The sequence below is a fragment of the Geospiza fortis genome, unplaced genomic scaffold, assembly GCF_000277835.1.
Source record: "Geospiza fortis unplaced genomic scaffold, GeoFor_1.0 scaffold145, whole genome shotgun sequence".
Classification (NCBI taxonomy): Eukaryota; Metazoa; Chordata; class Aves; order Passeriformes; family Thraupidae; genus Geospiza; species Geospiza fortis.
Window position 1 is genome coordinate 2,818,012 of NW_005054362.1, and position 21,754 is coordinate 2,839,765.

At 43.8% G+C, this 21,754-nt stretch overlaps 1 protein-coding gene across 3 annotated transcripts in view; it reads right to left on the reverse strand.

Annotated features, from left to right (window-relative positions):
• Positions 1 to 21,754, reverse strand: part of KDM2B (lysine demethylase 2B) — a 104,754-nt gene that overhangs the window by 73,958 nt on the left and 9,042 nt on the right. For all 3 annotated transcript variants that reach the window (XM_005424021.3, XM_031059499.1, XM_031059500.1), the window contains exons 5-6: positions 6,426 to 6,604; positions 4,536 to 4,642 (exon numbers count right to left, since the gene is read on the reverse strand). In XM_005424021.3, the coding sequence (XP_005424078.3) occupies positions 4,536 to 4,642; positions 6,426 to 6,604 (286 nt within the window). The remainder of the gene's footprint in view (positions 1 to 4,535; positions 4,643 to 6,425; positions 6,605 to 21,754) is intronic.

The following is a 21,754-nucleotide window of genomic DNA, read 5'->3' on the forward strand; positions in this document are numbered from 1 at the left end:
CCCCGGCTTCCCTAGGGGCGAGCCCTGGCTGCTCCTGCGGGGATGAGCCCGGCTTCCTTCAAGGATGACCCCGCTCCCCCGTTGGGGATGCGAGCCCCTGCTCCCGCAGAACCCCAGTACCGGAGCAGCCCTGCCCGTGGAAGGCCGCTCGCAGCCGGCCGGAGCGGGCCCTGTGCCCGTGCCCTGCCGGGACCAACCTTCGCCCCGTGCCCGTCCTGGGGAGCGGTACCGAGCACTCCCAGCCCGGGGGAACGAACCAAATCGTCACACACCGTGCTCACCGCACCCCGCGCACTTCAAACGCACATGAAAGGCCCGGCTCCTGCCCCGAGGGGGTTACGGTCCGAGTCAGTCACACACACAAACAACACCGAGATAACAAGCCAGTTTTCTGCCATGCACCGCAGAGTTTGTGAAGTGCCTGCAAATCACATTCTCAGACCACACTGGCACCAAAGCAAGCGACAACACTTCCCTCGTCGCACCCTTGCCCGGTCCCAGCCCCCGTGGAACACGAAGGGTATGAGGGGTGGGCTCGGATTTTTAATTTTTTTTTCCCATCACAGTGAACTGAACCAAGCCAACAACTCACTGCGAGCCAGGCCTGTCTGCCCCTGGAATAGCAGTTTGGTGTCTGTGAGAGCACAACTCATTTCTTCATCCTGTGACAAGGCTGTTCAGCTCCAGGGCCACCACAAACTGTTGTAAACACTGGTGGTTATTTGAGTTACATGTGTGATGCTGCTCCTCCAAGTTCTACCTGAAGGAGGATTTGAGACTCATGCGCTGATCTGAAGATATCACATTTTATTTACTTTGCTAGCTTGGAAAGTCTTAACGAACACACACTTATTGGTGTAAATTTTTTTGCTGAATTCTACTTATAGAGGTTTTGTATCAAAAGCAATCCACAAATGGCATACAAAGTGCAGACAAGTCTCTCACATGTATAAACCAGTGCCAGGTTGCCTTGTGGGACCTGCGAGCTCCCTCGATTCCCTGTCTCCAGGGGCACCCTCAGCTTCTAATTAGACCACAGCTCAGCAGAGCATTTTAGCATCTGTTTAAATCCATCCCTACTTAGTAAAGGAATGAATAGAAAGGAACGGATGGCTGAACAACAGCCTGGGAGAGGGAGAATGGGGCTGAGGACATGCTAACAGAGCAGCATTCCTTTGTGAACAGGTAGATGTTTCACACAACATACCCCATCCTTAACTGAAGGCCAGCATCATTATAGAGACCTATTACAGCAGTGCTTAGATATTTAAAGTAATAGAAAGAATTTTGAAGGTAAAAAGGATGTTGCATTGACCAAAGCTTTCATTTTCATTTGTTCCACAGCACAAATATATTACCAAGTTCTTAGAAATTCCTGGTACTGTTTCATGTCCTGAACTGTAGCTATTCACTGCTGCTGCATTGCAAATAATCTTGCAAGGCTACAAACAGAAAACCTAATAAAGAGGATAATAATTTCAGCAGGGCTCTCTCTTTTGATAAATGAAAAATCAAATTAGTACTTTTTGGGGGGGAAGTTGACTCAGCTGTATCCAGATTGCTTCAGTTCTGGATGAATTTAAACAGAAAAACAAATCTCGGCTTGTTTTGAGCTACCTGAAAATGGTGTTGGTGATATAACAAGCTTCTGCCCCTAAAAGCTGATATTAAAATATCATTGCCTTTTTCTGCTGGCTCTTGGTTACACAGCATCTTCCCACTCTCATCCAGGATTCCATGTCTGCAGGAACTTTTCTCAGGAACTTGCACCCTGGGACGTGAAGAAGGGGACACAAACTATTGCCCCAGTTAATTCAGTCCTCTAAGGCTCCTGTGAGGTAAGCAGCCATTACCTACAGGCAGAAACATAACTTCATTACCCAGAATTTTTGGAAGAAGTGAATGGTGCAGGTCCAGGCGCAGGGCAGGGTGCTCTGGTACCCGAAGCAGCAGATGGAGCGTTCTCTAACTTCACTCCCAGCACGGAACTCGACGTGCAGGAGCCAAGACAGACATTTGTGTCTGGTAATGCCATCTGTGTCTGCGAAACTGCGGCGCTCTCGCTGGAGTGCTTTTTGTTTGTAGGGAACACGTTAATGGTGGGGATGGCATACTGCAAACTCTCAGCATTATGGGAATGCTCAGAACGAGAAAGGAATGAATCGATCCCATTTCTGAGCAACAGTCATTAATAAAGCATATGAATATAGATGATTCACAGAAAAGAATGGGCAGTGTGAAGCAAGTGACAGCACTGACTTGCGGCTCCACAACCGAACACGATTTCCTTAATAAGAGCTCAAACCTTCTGGATGCTCACAGCGGTAGCTGGGACCAGTATCTCTACAGGAAAGGATCAAGTTGAATTCCCAAAGATGGAGAAAGCCAATCTCTTGAGGAGTTCATCTTTAAATCAGACACGCTCATGGAAGAGCAATCTCTTTGAGAGTCACTGAGTGCACAGAAACCACTTCTACCTCAGGACAGCCCTGCCTGAACTGCAGACAGTCAAAGTTCAGAAGCTAATTTTTAGGAGTGGCATCATTTTACACTCACACCATTCCTACACTCCTGCCAGGGCATCAATGCCAGCACTCAACAGCAGACAGGTTACTGAGAGCTACAGATCTTCATCCTGATCTGATACAGCTTCTCTTGTGCTCACAGACTGTCACTGTTTGTTACTGGTTTTGTCTTTGTGCCTTCTTCAGACTGATGAGGAGTTTGTGCCAGGAGTGCTGTAAATCATCCTTCTCTAGTCTTTCTGTGAGATGACACTCAGTAGCAACATCCTCATCTCTCCAGCTGCATCACCCTCGCCTTTAACATTCATGCCTGGTAACTCCTTTTTCCAACATCAAACCCTATTGTCACATTTCAAGCATTCACAGTCTTTCAGTGTTTAGCTTCCCTGTACCTATCACATCGACTAGTTTATCAAGCTGTCAACCTCCACCTTCCCTTTGCCAGTGACAGCAACCTCCACGGCATCAGGCATCTCCTGCCTTCCTACCAGGCCACGCTCCACAAATGGGAAAAACTCCATGTCAAAATCTGTTGATTTGGTACATCTCTAAAATCCCTTTGAAACCTACCATCTGGCATTTCATGATGCAAGTAGTGAACTGCAAGCATATACTCTGCTTTTTCTGCTAAATTCTGTTAGTCATGTTGCTACCTTATCCTTCAAACCATCTCTGCCTTACTCTGTTTACTTGCTACATCTTTTTCAGCATCTGGAGTGTGCCTGCTCTAGGAGAGGAATCGTTTCCTTTGCTTCTTACCTTGTACCATCCATGAATCCTTAGGCCCTGATTCATGAATCAGTTTCTTAACTCTGGCAAATTATAAATAATGTTATTTAGCTGACTAACCACTTGAGAAGCAAGTGCTGCTCTGCTGCTGGTTTATTGTGTGACCTCAGGCAAGTCACTTAGGACATTTCCAAATGCTTGGAGACTCCAATCCACACCCAGTTACCCTAATGAGCAGTTTGATCTTTTCAAAATGTAGGAGTATCTTTAACTTGCACTGAAATCAGTGATGCTGAGCATAATCCCCAATGCCTGTCACAGAGTCTCTTCTTTTATGGAGACCTTTACCTTCCAAAATGTTTATTTTTACAGAACAAGAGTAAATGCTACATATCACTTCCTGACTGCACACTCCTTTGTATCTGTTAGTACCAATCTATTTTACAGTTTGGAAGGAGTTCTGAGTGATTTGCAGAACATCAGAGGTCGGTTCAACAGCAGAACCTGGGATGCTGCCAGCATTCAGTCTGGCCAATAAAACAGAAACAGCAGTGAAGGGCTTCCAGGATTACCTGGTGTTCATCAGCCATACAGGTCATTACATCATTAAAGGAACCCCTATCTCGGCTCTACTCATTCCCATGAAACTTGCAGTGTACATTTTGAGGCCCCCAAATAGTTCCTTTTCCCCATCACCACATAAAAAGTTTCAAGGAAGACGTTAAAGCAGAAGAAAAAGCAAGGTGAGCCTATGCTTGCCCAAAACCTAGAGCTGAAATAGAACCAGGACAAACTGCTCTTGTGTTCAGTCTCAAACCTGCCCTGAGCAGGTCCTGAGCCTGGACAGTCAGTCCAATCTTTGACCTTGCTCTTGAAAAAGTGAATGGAAAGGCAAACTGGCAGGAAGGGCAGTGACAGAGTTTCTAGGAAGTCACACACACCCATTAAAAATGGACTTCAAGCTCATTTCATAAAACATTTCTCAGCTAATAATGTCTGTCATTAGCAGTTTAGAACCTGGGCAGGATCTGAGCCCAGCCTACAGCAGGACTCTGACTGTACCGTGTGACATATCTGTGTGACATATCCATGTGATGTGATTTCCTTGGGCAGCCCTTTCAGAGAATTTACTACTTAAGGTCAGTCTGCCATTTTCAAAAAAAGAGTTGCTCAAAACTGAAAAATAAAAATGCACTTTTCAAAGAGGCTTGATTAAAGACTGTATTCAGCAAAGTTAAAATGATTTAAGGCAGTCAAGAGCAGAGCTTTTTAAAGACTTACTTTTTCACTTTGGGATATTTCATCTCTGAAATTGCATTGGTAGCATCCGTCTGTCTTTCCTTCAAGTGCTGTGGCCACATATTGTCCACCCAGTCGACTAAGTCCACCTGAAAGGCCACCAAAATCAACTGTTAGCTCCTGAACACATGGTAGGACATATTCTTGTTGGCTGAAACTCCTCCAATGACAGCAGCAGATGCTCACAAGGAGAACCTTGCTGTTCAGCAAAAGACTTGTGCACTCAACTTGTTGAGGTGCAGAATTTCATCACCACGATTCAACCCCTAAAAACACAGGGGAAGGAGAGTTTTACAGTCAGTTTACCCGAGTGCAAATTCTGTCTCATGAGCACATGTGGGCCCCTTCTCTTGTACTGTCTGGCATTTTTGTAGCCAACAGCCTAGAAATTGCATTTATGAACATTAAAATGCAAACATAAAAGGGATTATACTATGCTAATATTTCCATTTCAAGGAGGAAATAGGACTGATTCCATCAATATCACAACTGTATGTGAAAACCAAACTTCTTGCTGCCCTGATTCCGAAATAATTCCCACCTTCTGATATTGCTACCCAGAGTTTACACAGCAGGAAACCTAAATCAGGTATTTCTGCCCTATTCTAGACTCAAAACTCTGCAGGATTCAAGGGAATATCTTATACAAATATATGGGAGCTGACTTTAGGTACTGGACTTCCATAACACCCTCTTCTACTCCCATGGGAATGCAGATCTCTCTTTCAGTGAGATCTAAATATTCCTAGTTTTACAAACAACTGCGCACTCAGGCTATTTAAAACAGCTATGAAATAACCATTTACACGTGATAACAGGTACCTAACTGCGTATTTCATTTCTAAGCACCCAGGAAATTTGCACAGATGTTTTAAAAGCTCGCTGAGCACAATGTGTTTGGGAAAACCGGGATCAATTGAACACAAGAAATTCCCCAGAGCACCTTCAAATTGCCCGCTAAGTGTCTGAATGACAGCAAAAATCTGAATGAACTTCTAAATAAGTGTTTAATATTCAAATTTGTGATCTGTGTGTAAAAGAACAAAGGAGTCTAGTTAAGAATTACTTCTACAAATCAGCAATTAGAGCTGCCATCTATTTGTGACCTGTTCAAGCAGAAGTGTGGTGTTTCTATTGGCTTGGGTAAGAGATGTCCCCAGCAGAAAAAACTGCCGCTGTAACTAGAGAAGGACTTAGAAATCAGGTAAGAAGTGTCTGAAAACAAACCATCATAGAGCCGTAGTTTTACCCCCAGCTATATGCTAGCACAACACACATGGCTACATTTCAGAGATAAATTAAATCATCTTTACTAAGAAGGTCACAGTTTCATGCCAGTGATTCCATCGGGAATAAAATCACAAGAGCCCTGTACCTTTAAAAAGTATGCACAAATCTCCCCCCTTCCACTACTGCTAATTCTGACATAGCAGTGATTATGCTGATTTAATTATGTAAACATTTCTACATTTAACAATTATGTTCCCAACTTTTTTTTGCTTTGGAACCCCCTGAACATTTTTTTGGGTAAAAGGAGTGTTCATATATAATGAGTCCAAGCTTCCTGATAGTTTAAGCTTCTTTAGAGGAGGAAAAATACTAGATAGGTATTTTATTTTGGATGAAGTTTCCCCTAAATACCTTGAGAGGAACTGTGTATCAGTGCAAATTGCATGATTAACAGCTCATCAGGTACCTAATTCCTGTAAATTAAGTTCCACTGTCAAGGAGACCAGCTTTCTACTCGGCTAAAAATGAGATCCTGACACTAAACGAGCAGGAGTTCCGGGCACTTCCCATCACCTTGTTTAAATTCCTGATTTATTTCTGGGAAGAAGCTGCAATAAAGCCCATCACCAGGGGCTCCCTTACCACGTTGGGGCGCTTGACAATGTTCTCCAGCTTGGTGTGGCTGAACTCCAGGCTGATGACGTTGTAGAGCTTCTCCCGCTGGGCCTCTGGGGTCTCGTAGTACCTGACAAACTGAGACATGCTCATCTCCACCCCCCTCTGCGTGTTCACATCCATCACATCCACGATCCGGCGGCTTCCTGCAACACAGCAGCAGCTTCAGAGCATCTGCCTTGCCTTCATTAATGTATACATACATACACATATGTGTTATTTTATATATCTATATATATATCGGTTCTCAGTGACTGCAGGGAAACTGCAGGAAAAGGGGACGAGACCAGTACCTTCCATGGCTCCTAAGAAGCTCAAACAGTGAGCAAGGAACTAACTTGGAATAGACTTTTTGCCCAATGTGACACTGAACAGGTCACCTGGTTCTTCACAGAGATGGAGAGAGCAGTTTCGTCCTTTGTGAGAATTGATGTGAGCAGAAGTACATTAAAAACTATGAAGAAGTAATACAATATGGTAGCAGGGGGCAGGCAAGACAAATTGCTCTCCAAATCATACTGCAATTTTCTAAACATCCATATGTCTCTCAAGATGCTTTTGCTCATGTACAAAAACTATCCACAAAGAGCAAAAACTGCCTTGCATCACTGGATACTGTAAACTGCTGAACATTCCCAACTCCAGTGGATGAAAGCACTAAATGCCACAGAGGAGTGAGCCCCCACTTTGGATCTCTCAACAAAAACCACAAGCCTTACTTTCAGCTCCTCAAGTGGCAGACATACAAGTCTCATTAGCACCAGAATGTTGAGCAGCAGTTTTAGTCGAGCCTTCAGCTTTACACAGATTAATCCACAATCTTCTCTTCGGCCAACTGGAAGGTTTCACCTCTCCCAGCAATTTCATCATCCTAATTAGCAGTTCATTTGTGTGTGAGTGAACAGGAGCCCATGAGAGACATGCCTCATTTCCAGGAGAGGATTCCAGCAAACAAACTCGCAATGCTTCCAAAAAATCTCTCCAAAACAATTTTCACCGCCAAAGAAATAACTCAAAATAAATTGCATTAATACAAAATGTAGGGCTGTGATGCACCATCAGAGGGAATTATTAATAATTACAGCACCTGGTCTATCATGTGCTTGGGAGCAGTATTTCAGCAAGAGTAATCGCTTGCATTGCTGCTCTCCATTACAAACATCCTTAGCCCCTGATAGCAATGACAGTGACAGATGTGATAATGACTCTGCAAAGGAACTCAAGACCGTAAAGCCTTGAAATCAAAAAGAAAAATTTATATAGTGTAAATCTGGAATAGTCCCACCAGCCTGTCAGTCAAACTCCTCATTCCAAGGCCAAGGAACAGGAGCCCATCCTCGGACTGGGCTTGGGACTGTCTGGAGTGTTGCCACCTTGAGGCGGGATGGGGAGAGCTTAGTTATGTGTGAAAAAGCACAAGAGTCCTTAAATGTTTGAAACAGCATACATAAAATCTAGTTATGGGTTGGAGGGTTTTGTTGTGTTTGTTTTTAAACTAGGGGAATGGTCTTTTTTCAGTTCCACAGGTTAGCAGCTTGGGGTGGAGTCCTGTTAAACAGGCCCCTAATGAAAGTCATCCTGATCTCTGCTTCCAGGGCCTGGGATCAAAGCAATGGCTCCAGAGGGGCAGAGGACACAGATACTGAAAGATTGCATTTGAAGGGCTGCGAGGCTGAGCCTGGGTTCTGCCATATTTTAGTCTAGGTCTGATCTCAGCTTTGTTGGAAGCAACCTCATAGGGCCTCTCAATTATCCTTTCCAAAAGAAAAATCAGCAGTTACCTGATGAATTAAGAGTATGAGGAGCAGTTCAATAGCAGGTTTGTTAAATGAACACGATTATCAATTACAGGCAGAAGAGCTTAAGATTTGAATTGATAATCTCTTGACTTCCAAATTAAAGAGTAATTTGAGGGGATGTTTTTCTCTTAAGCCACAGTACTGTCAAACAAGCCTATACATAATGATTCTTGGAGTACTGCTCACAGAATTTGAGATGTATAATTACAGGTTCACATCCTGGTGTTCACTGCCCACTGCACAGCAGCTCTGGCTCACTGCCAGCTTTATCTCTTCTGTCCTGAAAAGATCCAGCTCTTTCTTCTATCTCCTGTTCTTTGTACAAGGTGAAAAAATATCATCTAGGAGAGTAAAGAGCAAGGGAAAGAAGCACACAGAGGCCTAAAAAGTGATGGCAGGCTGAGAGATCTCAGGTCAGGATGGATTTCTGAGCAGCTCCACACACATTTCACCACAATCCATTTCTGTTAACCACTTCCTAGGCATCCCCTTATCACACTATCACTGTGTTCTCCAAGAAGGGACCCCTCAACCAAGCCTGGGGCAGCCCAGCAGGTCCCAGCAGGGCCTCAGTCACCCTGGCAGCCTCTCACCCTCTTTTCCCCTGTCCCTCACTTCAGCTCATCACCCCCGGACATGGATTAACAGACCCCTGGAGCCTGGCAGAGTCTCTCCCTGCTGACAGGGGAAGATTCAGTGCACTGTGCACCACTTCACCCTTGACTTCCCTGGATGCTTTTCCAGGGGAGCTCTGGACTGGGCAATGTGGGATTAGGAGGCACTGCTTCCTCTCTGGCAGCAGATGTGACTCAGAGGCAGAGTGGTGGTGCTGGGGGAATTTACAGCCTAAAGAAACATCTTCCTCTCCTGCTGCTTGCTCCTGGAGCACAAGTGAATCCCCAAAGGATGACAGAGACAGTAACTAAGAAACAAGCTAGTGCCATCTCTGACAAGAGGAACAGAGAACAGCAAGAAGGAGACAGAAGAATCAATTGCAGGGATGTAAGTTGAAAAAAAAATCCATCAGTATGAGCTACAGGAGAACTATGCTTTGCTTAAAATCTTAAAAACATATCAAGTTACTCCAGCTCATGTATTAGTAAAATCCCCATTAGAATTAAGGTGACAATAGCATATATAAAATCAGTTCCCTTTATTTAGAGGTCTAATGGCCAAGACACTGTAAAGATTCTCATAGATTGAATTGTACAGCATTTCTATACGCTGTAATACATTTTTTTTCACATAGAAATGAACTTTTGGAGGAAAAATGACTTATGCAGGGTCCCTGCCTCCCACTGCCCACCCTGGACAAGCTGATTTGGCACAGAGAGTGGGTCTTCTGGGCTTCTTGGTAAAACAAGAGCAGCAGGGAAGCAAACCTTGTCCCCTTGTCAGAGAGAGAACTGCCCTCCAGGAATGAAGGCTACAAGGCATCTTCCCTGCACCAGCAAATGATTTCCCAAATCACAGCTCACCAAGGCCATCCCAGACACTTCTGGGATGATGGAATGATGGGCTCCAGCTCTGAAGTCATTCAGCAAAGCTCCTGTTGATCTCCCCTGCAGAGTTTGCACCCACACTTCCCTTCACATATAAAATATTTTAACAATTTTCCAGAGAGGGAACAGGGAATGGGAAATGCTGGGACTATAATCATATCCTCTGTTGTCCAGCAACTGCCATTTTTTATTTCTAACAAATGAAGCACTGTCTTCCCCTGCCTGAGCTTCAGGTTATCCAAGCTGCCAGACTCCAGCCTTCAGCATGGCCCATCCTTTTCCATGATGTGATTTTAGCATGGATATTTGGAGCAGTGGAAGCAATGCAAACATGAACCACACAGCAGAGTATGAGAAATGCACAGGAGGTGTGAATCAGAGCTGCAAACGACACCAGAGTTTTCTAGGCTGTGGTCTCTTCTCCAGCACAGCACCAGCAGGAAAAGGTGCAACTCCCCCACAGCAAAGAGGAAATGTCCTTTCTGTAAGAATGATTATCAAGCCTGTCCATTAAGAGGATAAAGCTACCTTGGGGAATTATTTTACCCCTCTCTGGCTGAATTGAGATCTGTGCTGAAGGTACAATACAGTGTTGACAACCAGAAACCAACCTCCAACGCCGAGGGACCAGCCCGCTGCTCTGCCTAATCTTTATGCTTCTTATGAGGAAAAAATCCTTGGTTTGTAAAGCAGCATTTTTGGCAGAGCCTCAGGAAATCTGCCAGCCTCGCTAGCGGGTTAATTGTACCTAAAGACTGAGGCTTTGACTTGCATCCCAGTTAATCCCCCCGGAGCTCCCGGAGCTGCGAGCACGTATTCTTCTGCTGCCCACGGGAGACCATTATGATATCCCCTGCTAACGGGGAGGGATGTGAATCCGAGCAGAAACTCCGTACTCAAGTGGAGCTGTTCCCGACATCCCCTGCATTTCAGAGCCAGGGTAGGAGCAAATTAAGAGGCGCGTCCCGATCCCATCGCTCTCAGTGCCACCAGAGGGCACAGAAGAACAAAGGGAAGCGAGCCCGACCATCGCGCACGGCTCTCCCCACAGATCCTCGCCCAGCGCCTTCCCTGCCCCGCCGGGCCCAGGGAACCGCAGGGCATCCCCCGTGCCCTGTACTGCAATGGGGGCATCCCCTGTGCCCTGTGCTGCAATGGGAGCATCCCCTGTGCCCTGTGCTGCAATGGAGGCACCCCCTGTCCTGCAATAGAGGCACCCTCTGTGCCCTGTGCTGCAATGAGAGCATCCCCTGTCCTGCAATAGAGGCACCCCCTGTGCCCTGTGCTGCAATGGGGGCACCCCCTGTCCTGCCATAGGGGCACCCCCTGTGCCCTGTGCTGCAATGGGGGCATCCCCTGTGCCGAGCTCTGCCTTCCCTCTCCCCTCGGCCGTGTCTGTCTGTCTGTCCCCAGCGCCAGTCTGGCCGTGCAGCAGGAGCCCTCCCAGCGGGGTCACAGCATCCCCTCCTCACCGAGGGGTAAAACTGCCGTGGGGTAAAACACGAACCTTCCCCGGCGGCCCTGCAGCTTCATCGTTTGATAGCAAATGCCGAATTGTGATAAGGCGCGGGAGGAGCTGTGTGCCCACAGCAAAATGTGTGCGGGGACAGCCTGGGCAACCCCTTCAGCCTTAATGCTGCAGGCTGGGCTGGGGAAAGGGGCTCAGGCAGATCATGTGTTTTAGTGGCATGATATGGAATTAATCAGTATCCTTACACCTACCCAAACTATCATTTTTAGTGATTCTTAGAAGCTTCAGACATTGAAAAGCTCATAGAAAAAATTCCTTAAACAAAGAAATATTTTACTCTTTTATATAATTATAATATATCATATATCATGTATCATATATCATATAATATTATATCATATATATATATAATTCCTTATACAAAGAAGCATTTTACTTTTTTATATAACTTTTTATATCCCAATGCATTAACCTGTAGTATAAGCATACTCCAGGTGGCTGAAAACACAGAGCACAAAAATAACAATTATAGAAAGGAAATAATACAAGGTCCAAGAAAAAATGGGATGGGGTATAACTTTGGTGAAAATCTTATGGTTTATTTATGTTATCAAATTTCTTTTAAGATTAAAAATAATTAATTATTTAAATTAATAGTTTCCTAAAATGTCTCAACATAAAGTATATTTAACAGCAAAATATAGAAAAATAATATAAAAATTATAACCTTTCAGCCCTCTGAAGCCTCATCATCAGCCCATAATGAGGAAAACTTGGTTTCCCTCATACTTTGCAATTAGGAAATGGAAGAAGACTTTCAACTACACTCACATTACCCATCAACATGTGCACTATAGCAGCAATCCTGCAGCTCCCTCTGGCCTAGAGGGGTATCTGAAGGTGTCAGAAGGGTTGCAACACTCCCACACATCTTGTACCCACACTTATGAGAACATCTGAAGAAATACATAGCTATGGTAACACCAAACCTCCAAACATGCTGGTATTTATATATATTTTTAGGTAAAGGCACAACACTTGAAGGTAGTTTTGAACGAAGGTATATTATTGCAGTAAAGCATAACAACTACCATAAAATATTTAGGATTTTGGGCGGGATCACTCCCAAATAAGACAGCTCATTTCTAGTCTGGATGAGCTAAAGCAGGGGATGCTTATTGCAGAAACACAGTGTGACTGTGGGGAGTTACCCTAAAACAGCTGCTCTGCTTGGTTTTTCCACATGGACAATTCATCTTTAAATCCACCTGTAGACAGAAGCTTTGAGATGGCCGACCACACCAACACATCACTTCAATTTCACTTTCATGTCCTGACATCATGGAAATACATTCTCTTGCAGATTGTATTTTTGTTGTAATGTTCATTCCAAGCAGATTTATTGCTGTTTATATCTGGACATGAACATGACTGTTTTTAGCAAAACTGTCCCAGTTTAACTAAGATTTTTTTAAAGAGTTTGCCTGTGTTAGGCAAAGGACAAACTTAAAGAGAGCTCAAACAGGAAGTTCAGCTCTAAAAATAGAACTGGTTCTTCTTCCAAAATGGCAAGTCAGCGGACGTGCTAAACATAGGCAAGTGAGTGTTATAATATTTCATTTTTACTTCTAGGGGAAAAACAAAAAGTCATAATGAGAGAGCATCAAATGCCTTCTTTTTATTTATTTTATTACACAGAAACCCTAATCATGGCTCAGAGTTCACTCACCTGGCACTTCTGGTGCACAGAGCCTCAGTGGAAACCAATGACAGAGGGGGAAGGCTATTTCCATTAAAGCTTAGCCCAGCACTGGGTACTGCTGAGAGTTAAACAAGCACCAAAATAATATAAAAATAATAAATGTATATAAATTCCTCCACCTTTCTGCAAGGGACAAAGACAGTGTGAGTTTTCTGCTGGTTCAACTTCCTGAACCACCTCACTATGAGAAGGAGGAAAGCCTGTGCCAGCACACAGGAGGGGATGGGAGAGCAATGCCAGAAGTGAGGAGAGAAGGAAGAGAATGAGCAGGATGCCAATTTGGAGTTGCTTAATTGGTATGGCAAAAAAAAGCAAATTGTTGGCTGTGATAGGGAGCACAAGGAGCAGAGACACTTCCCCTGGTCACATAACAGGCAGCAGCAGCAGCAAAGCTGGAGCCAGTTTAGATGACAGAGAGATGGTCTGGCACCAGAGCTGGTATTGGTATTAGAGGGAGAAGTTTCTATTTCCAGTCTATCGGGAACACTGGGTAAGTTTTAACCTCTGTCTGCCCTAGGTCCTGGTTTCATGATACAAACTGTTCACCAATACTCAAGAAACTGATGAGGCTTAAATATTTTTTTTTAAGCGGGGTCAGCTCCCTGCTTCTTCCCAGCCAGTTCCACAAACATCAGGGGAAGGACATGCAGCCAGCACCAGCACTGGGGGAAATCCCACAGTGACACCAACCACAGCCCAGCTCCCTCCTGCTATTACTGACTGCAGCTTTTCTTCTTAAACAATGAGCTGTTTAAGAGGCACAAAACCAGTGAGTGTTAAATGAAGCAACATCCTCGGAAAGTCTGCAATACAACACTTAATAGACAGAGATTTCCACTTTATTTATGCACTTCTCCACCTTAACACTGGTGGATGCCAAAGTCCCTAAGGGTTCCTTCAGATCTGCCACAAACCACTTCAATTTTCAACAAATTAGAGCCCTCAGACTGTAGGAAAATCACTAATGGAACCTTCACTTGAAAAAAATCCATTCAGAAACTTTGCTGTCTAGTTACTAATTTTAATTCTGCCCAGGAGAGAACACAGTGCAGCTCCACAACTTTGTAATTCTTCCTAGCCCTGGCTAAGGTGGAGGAGGTCAGAAATCACATTAGGCTGTCTGATTGACATATGGGACTGCTGGTGTCCCACAAAGGGGGGAGAGATTCCATGGGAAACAAAAAACCCCACCTGCCAAGTCCTACTGGCCCTGCTCACAGCAAAGTGTGCTGCTCTCTCTATCACTGTTGGCTCATGGCTGGAAAGAGTATCCTAAGAACACTTGCTGGAGTCTGGAAGGATTTACCTGTACTTCCTCACACACTTCTATGGAATTAGGGGGTAAAACAAGTTCTGTGCAGTACAGCAGCCTCCTCAAGGAAAGAGGGATAACAGAGAAAACAGGAGAGGTCGCTCAAGGGAAAAGAAAGAAAAAAGCACAAAGACAAAAGGATGAGCCAATAAACCTCCAGTGCTGTACTTTGGGAAGAGAAATCTGCTAGATAGAATTTGAATCAATCATTTCAATGAAATAGCACATTATATTTTATTTTATTTTACTTTTATTGTCCATATGTTTCCTCTTTGCAGTACTTAAATTTAAAAATAAATGCAGAAGCTAGGAGTCTGTCTAGTTCATACCAATAGTACTTACAAAGCCCTTTGCTGACAGACCATTAGTTTGACTCCATCTGAGCTTACAGACATTGGGAAATTGTCATTTTCAGTGGTAATATTTATTTGCTGATTTTAGGCCTGACTTAGGACATTTCTCAGTTTAGAGCATGAAGCATGTTGACAGGCCCAACAGCATGACTGTGAGCAATTTAGACCTTGACTTTAAAAACAGAGCATTTAAAAAAAACATTGTGCAAGTTTTTAAAACAAGCTTTGGTCACAAAGCAATATGACAGAGGAAACAATTTATTTTTATGGACTGGATGTCAAACACATGTTTCTGAATAACATCTGAGACAAATCAGTGGGGCCCTGATGAAAGCTGCTTTCTGATTCTCCATTTTTCCCTTTGGAAAGTTTGCAGGCAGGTACATAACCCAGCTCCCTAAAAACACAGGGTTTGGGCTGGTAGCCTCAGATCAATGGGAATAGCAGTGACATGTAATTATTTTACAGTCACTTGTGAGGAACATCCAAGTTCAGCCTCCTCCTGCAGGGAGCCATCCTTATCTCCTGCTTCAAGGTGCTCTTGGATCCCCTGCTCCTCTCAGCTGTCTCTTGTGGATCTGAGTCCCTTGATGAACTCAGGGTGTGACCTGTAGGGTCCAGAGGCTGAGGTACCCTCAGTTGGAATTCTCACAGCCTGAGGAACATGTTCACAAGTTGGTATAAAACTACACAGACATTGGCCTTCCAAACTGTGGATGTTTCTTTAACTCAGTTTTCTTAATATTCAATGGTCCCACTTACATGAAAAGCAGAAAAAGCAGAACCCAGAGAGCAGGCCAGGCACAGATCACCCAGTGAGGCACAAAAACCCCATGAGAAATAAGAGGAGAGATCTTACAATGATTGGAAATATTTCATCCAAGTACCTCCCCTCCCATGAGATCAGTGATGATTCCTCTCCCCTAGGAGAGCCTGGCCCAGTGTGTTTTGAAAAATGCATTATTTGGGTCCCAGGAGCAGAGCACAGACCTTGCTTCCTCCTTGTGCCTCCACACAAGGAGGGGAGCTGGAGACACAGCAGTTACTGACTCCTGACTCAGCTCTCTGCTCTCCCAACGTGCCATTCCCATTGACAGGACAAATCCCCACACCAGGGGAGACCCATACATCTTAATCAAGACTTAGATGCAAGTCTGGGGGCAGACTTTTGCACTTCCTTTGAGCAGCCAGTTTAATTTTGGGAAGTGCTCCTTACAACAGAGCCTCTCTAATGAGCCTCCCTCCTAACTCCTCTGGGTCTCCAATTTCACAACTTCCTTGAAACAAATGGAGCGTTTCTCTATAGAAAAGGCAACACTGAGTCCCTATTCAGCAGAAATGATGGAAAGTTTTCTGAGCTGCAGTGTGTGGCTGCTTTGTCCTTCTTTTGTATCTACACAGCTAATTTTCTTTCACAGGATGGAGAACTGTACATTGATTAAGACAAAATTTCCCCTACTTGCCTGCAGACCACACTACGAGCCTCTCGACGCTTTGTAGTTGGATGTGAATTCAACCATGATACAATTTTCAGAACAGATCAATTTGAGAGGAGCAGCAAACACGCAGGAGGAATGAACCAAAAAATCACTAGGAAGCAGCTACTCAGGGACACTTCTGTGATTTGCTTTCAGCTTTTTTGAGCAGCTGCTAACAAAAAGCTGAAGGTTTGCACAGCCAGCTGGGGGACCATTGTGCAGACACAGCACAAGAAATGTATGCTAATGTCAAAGGAGTGGTTTACACCTCTCTGCCCTCCCTCCTGCCTTTACCCACCTGACCTGCAGTCACCACCAGCACCACAATTTTCTCTTCCATGGAAACACTGCTTATGATTCTGGATTCAGTGTTGAATGAAATTTATACAGGTCTGTGTATACACATCTATAAAGGTATGTACAGTTTTTAATACGTATATAAAACATTTTATAGAGCCAGGATAATTATTACCTACAACGTTTATATCGCTTTCTGTTCCTTTTTCAATATCACCTGCTTCCAGAAGCATGGGTTAGGGGGGCTCTTGTCTCTCTGTGAAGTACCTGGCATGCATATTCCCATTTTAACTGGAATTCCTGGGGACCACAGCAGTGTGCGTATTTAAGAGAACAAAAATGGCTGGATGAAAGATGCAGAGCCTCACATAGCTTATGGCTGTTAGGTACATTTGATGGGCAGAAATTCTTTCTGTCCCAACTGAATTTAAATTATTTACATCAGCCTGCTGACATTAACTACTCAGGGAACTTGTTCCTCCCCACCACAGTCCCTGCACAAAGAGGCCATGGCTTCCTACATTCACTTCATCATTTACAGTTTACAGGAAAACTAGAAACTGAGACTCCCCAAATTCTGATTTTAGCAGATCATTTCACTTTTCTGCCTGGTTCTCACCTGGGAAAACAAGGCCACACTTTTTACTGTGCACCACCACACTGCAGAATTGCAGTTCCTCCTTCAATGAGGAAAATGTTGCAACACCAAACTTCACAAACCTTACTTAGGGCTCTCCTCTGTGGGGAAAAAATAAATCTAAACAGCAGGGAAATACTCCTTTGCAGGTCTGATTTTACCCACTGATGTTAATGAAAGCTCAGATCCTCACTTCAGTGCACTGTGGTGCACTTAGTGAATAAACCATGAGCAGATGTGGAACAGCACACAGCATCTCCTCCAGAAATTGTCAGTAGGATGAGGGAAGGCTGACCTGCACTAGGAGTGCCAATCCCCCACTACTTATAGGACTTTTCCCTTGAAAATATCAGGGATTTAAATGATGTAACTTATTCTATTATATTGCTCCGCTGACATCATGATTATAAACTCATAGTTGAGGCAGAGACCTTCACACATATTTCTTTAAACAGTCAATTTACAACTGAAATTTTTGGCTCAGCTTCTGTTCTTTTGGTCTTTCTAATGAGAAGGCAAATCCCAGCAATAATCAAGTATTTCTTAAGCTACCCCCACCAAAGAAAGCAACAGGATATGTAGAGCCTTGGTTTTCCTTTCACCCTTTGTCTTGAGATCAAAGCCTGCTGCCAGGTCTTTAGGGATTTGACAGAACCACAGGAACCAAATATTGAAATGATCTATTAGGTCACATCTTGTGCATCATCTCCTTGGGCAGATGAAGACTGGCCTTTGCAACAGTTACTGGAGCTTGCTTATACTTGCTCTTCACTGCAATACCTCAATGCACAAATTGTATCACAATTAAAAGCTTTGCTGCTTTCAACTTTGCTTGGATTCTTTATTCACCAAAGTCTTTCAGGGCAGTTTGTGAACACAGCAACCAAACATTTCCTACACTTATGAGCATCAGGGCCCAGTCCAGTCTACAGCATCAGATTTTAATAGCAAATTGCATGACTGATGACACATCCTCTGCTGCTCCTACTCGTTTTTTTTTCTTTTAATTCTATAAATAAACCCGTAGTGAGTTAGTTAAATAAAATCAATCAGTGAGTTGATGTCAGTTGTTAGACCACCCCATGAATAGTCTAAGTCCTGTACTTGCACTGTTCCCACTGATACAATGCCTGGCTGGGCACGGTGAATTCCATAGGACAATGCTGCTGATCCTACAGAAGTGACCGCTGTGGTCACAACTTTAACCTCTTCAGCCCAGAGATCACAATAACCCAAAGTCTCTTTTCTTTCTTACAATCCTCAGCATGTTTGAAATCTCCCCTTTTGCCACCTGCTGGGATTGCAAGCTCCACTTTGGGGGTGCACAACAAATACCTACCCTGGCACACAAAGCTGCACCAGCCCAGAGAGGGAAGAGCTGATGCACATCACAGAGCCAGCACCACTCCCATTCATTTCGTTTTTTATTTACTTTACTTAAGTGTGAGTGTAAAAGCTGAGATTCCAGCTAAAAATTAGAAATAAATGCAAATACATCCAGACTGGCCACTGCTGTTTAGAGAGAGACACTGTGCTCGTGCAGGGCCTGCATCCCTACCCACAGAGCTCCTGGGCAGACTGGGACAGCCCAGGGAGACAAAGGCAGTGCAGAGTCACAGGGGGAGGCACTGCAGGTGCCACAGAAAATCAGATACTCCTCTAAATTCAACCCATGGTGACCCAAGAAAACCTCTAAAAAAGTCCCAATAAAAAGAAGTAATCAGAGAAAGAGCAAGGAGCTCAGAGTGGTAGACTGAGGCACACATCCATGAGCACCTCCTTTCTCTCTCTCCCTTACATGGTTCACAGCTTCCAAAAGTGTTCAGGGCTGCCAGCTTCAGGTTGTGTGACGTCCATGAAGGACAATATAAAGACAAAATTCAAACAAATTACAAAATGGAATGCTTTGGTTTTGTGACATCAAAGACTGAAACAAATGACTGCATTCAGTCCTTGAATTCAGGAGTGGCAAAGGCTGGAGAGGGTCCACAGTGACCAGGGAAGCCCTGGCTTTCAGCAGCTTGCTGAGCAAGGCAGACACCTTGCTCCTTGCTCAGCCCCAGGCAAGCAATTCCCCTTTACTGCAGAGTACCTGGCATAAAACTCTCACACAGGTACTTGTGTGCAGAGAGTGGAGCTGACAATCTGGGAAAATACACTTTTGCTGTTCTGCCTATCTATGACAGGCACCCCTGCAGAAATTACACCAAAGATTTTCTGCAGATGTGGCAGATGTTTAAGGACACTCTAAGAGGGCCAATGACCCTCAATCAGATTTTAAATCAGCTTATGAAGAGATGACAGTGACATTCTGCCCTTCAGAATTAGCAATCAAATCTACCTTATGCAATGAAATTACAATGCCTAAAAGTTATTAAATTACAACAGAGCTTTACATCTTTCAAGAGTTGTCTCGAGTTCCTGAGCAGGCCAGGAATTCCTTTCCACTTCTCCATTTGTATTCTTGGCTCACAGCCATTTCACAGATGAGACATTTCCAACTGCTGAAATTAATCCATCAGCTCAGGTTTTACAGAGCATCCAGGAGATGGTTTGTGTGGAGGTGGGAGTCTGGCTCTGGAAAGGAAAGCTACTGTAGGGCAGAGTTTCACACACGCATTGCACATGGGTGCACAGTCAGGCACTCGTGTCAGAAACAGGAGGTCATGAACATCACCAAACTGAATTACAGCTGCTTGCTGCATTTTTTAAGCCAGGAAAACAGAAGAATCCTTCAAGCAATGTCAATGTTTCTTTGGAAGTCTGACAAAAGATTAAAAAAGACACCCCTAAGCTCAAGTAACCAAAACCAGCAATCAACCCATCCTTTTTTTATTCTCATTATTATTGCCACAGAGCAGAGTTTTCAAAGGGAGATTTAAAAGCTTGTTGTTATTTCCATGTGACTTTTAGGTTCTCCCCTGTGAAGATGGTACAACAGTCACATTAGAAATAGAAAGTAAGATTTAGAAAGTAAGATTTCAGCAGAGTTTGGGACCAAAGGCTCATTAACTTCCCATGGAATTTATGTGCTTTGGAAAAAGTCAGCACCATGTCCTTAAAGGGTTCTGTAACAAATGAGCTTCCCCTGATTCGAAGAAGAAAAGAGAAGAAATGAGAGGTTTAAAAAGCACCAGCAAACCATGATGATGAGCATTTAAAAAGCCAACAACATTTTCCAGACTGTGTTCTCTCTCTATTGACTCCCACACACAATCAGATGCAGAGTTATGATCATTCCATCTCACATTCACCAAACATCCTTCCCTCCCCAGGTTCAGCAAAGGATTGAATAAGTTCTCAAAATACCACACATTGGAAATGCAAACCTGGAGGTTCAGGAAGATCTGAGGGATCTGCCATGACATCTCAACATCTCCAGTGACAGCAGATGTTAATAAAACAAGAATTTTATGATCTTTATTTGAACGTTAGATAGTGAGTGCAACACACGTAACATAAAACTAGAAAAAATATCAGCAATGATATGCTATAGGAAGATGCTCACTAGTGTTTCCAGGAATAATGAGTAGATAATTTTAAAATTTGGCATGGAGACAGGAATTCCCCCATGTGCTCTCAGTGTCAATGTGGCTGTTCCACCCAGCCCAAATTCCACAGCTAGAAAAACGATTTGCCACAAGAACTCTGATTTTTCAGGTACAACTCACAGTCCATTTCCCAGATATTTTAGATCTTTTGATTCAGAGTTTCCACCTGTGATGCCAAAAGTCATCAGCTGTATTACAAAAAGGGCAGGTGACAATGTTCTGGACCACATTATGGGCTCAGCACAATGACTCCAAAGGGAGTTTGCCCAAACATGATGTAAAAGGATCCATGATGTGATATCTGGCCAAGAGCAGGTCCAGGGATTGCTGATCCAGCTGTGAGCAGGCACGCTCTTACATTAAACTTAATGTCAAAGTTAATTACAAATGTTATTTCTGCTCTATTGTTTCATAAATGCAATTTTATTTATAAATATCCTCTCGCTTTGCTGGCCGTGTACACAGGAATCTCCACCCCCTAATACTTCAAAGGACATCAATCTTGAGGAAATGCAACTCCCACACTTTGACTGTTACACAGGAAAAACACTGTTGTTATGCAACACTACACTGCTCCAAAACATCTCAACGTCAGACCCTCAGCTCCAGCCTCAGAGACAGAAATTGCAGTTTATCAGCCATGGAACAAGTTCAGAAAACTGCAACAGGGTCCAGATAATTACAGAGTTTATACAAAGCTCCTCCACAGCAAAAAGGCTTTTTTCTGTATCTGCAAATGTGCACATGCAGGTATTTAGGAAATCCATAAAATTTAGGAGTTTATTTTCTAATTTAATTCAGATTGACCATCAAATAACACTTCCCACCCTACTTCCCAAACATTTTCTGCCAGATATTTTTCCTGAGCTTATAAATGGTCATAAATTAAGCAACATTGCTGAGTTGTTTGTGAAGGAAGGTTATCAGAGATAACCCCTCTCTCACTGATAACCCCAAGTGAGCAGAAACGAGGCACAAGTTCCTCTCCTTTGTTTTTCTTAGCTACATCTTTTCCAGACTTGATATTCCTATTGACAATAAAACTCAAAGAGTAATTTTTAAAAACACTTGTCTTTCAGAATGCAGCATTTGACCTAATTTTAAAGATAAACTGCTGCCACAAGACAGGTAAAT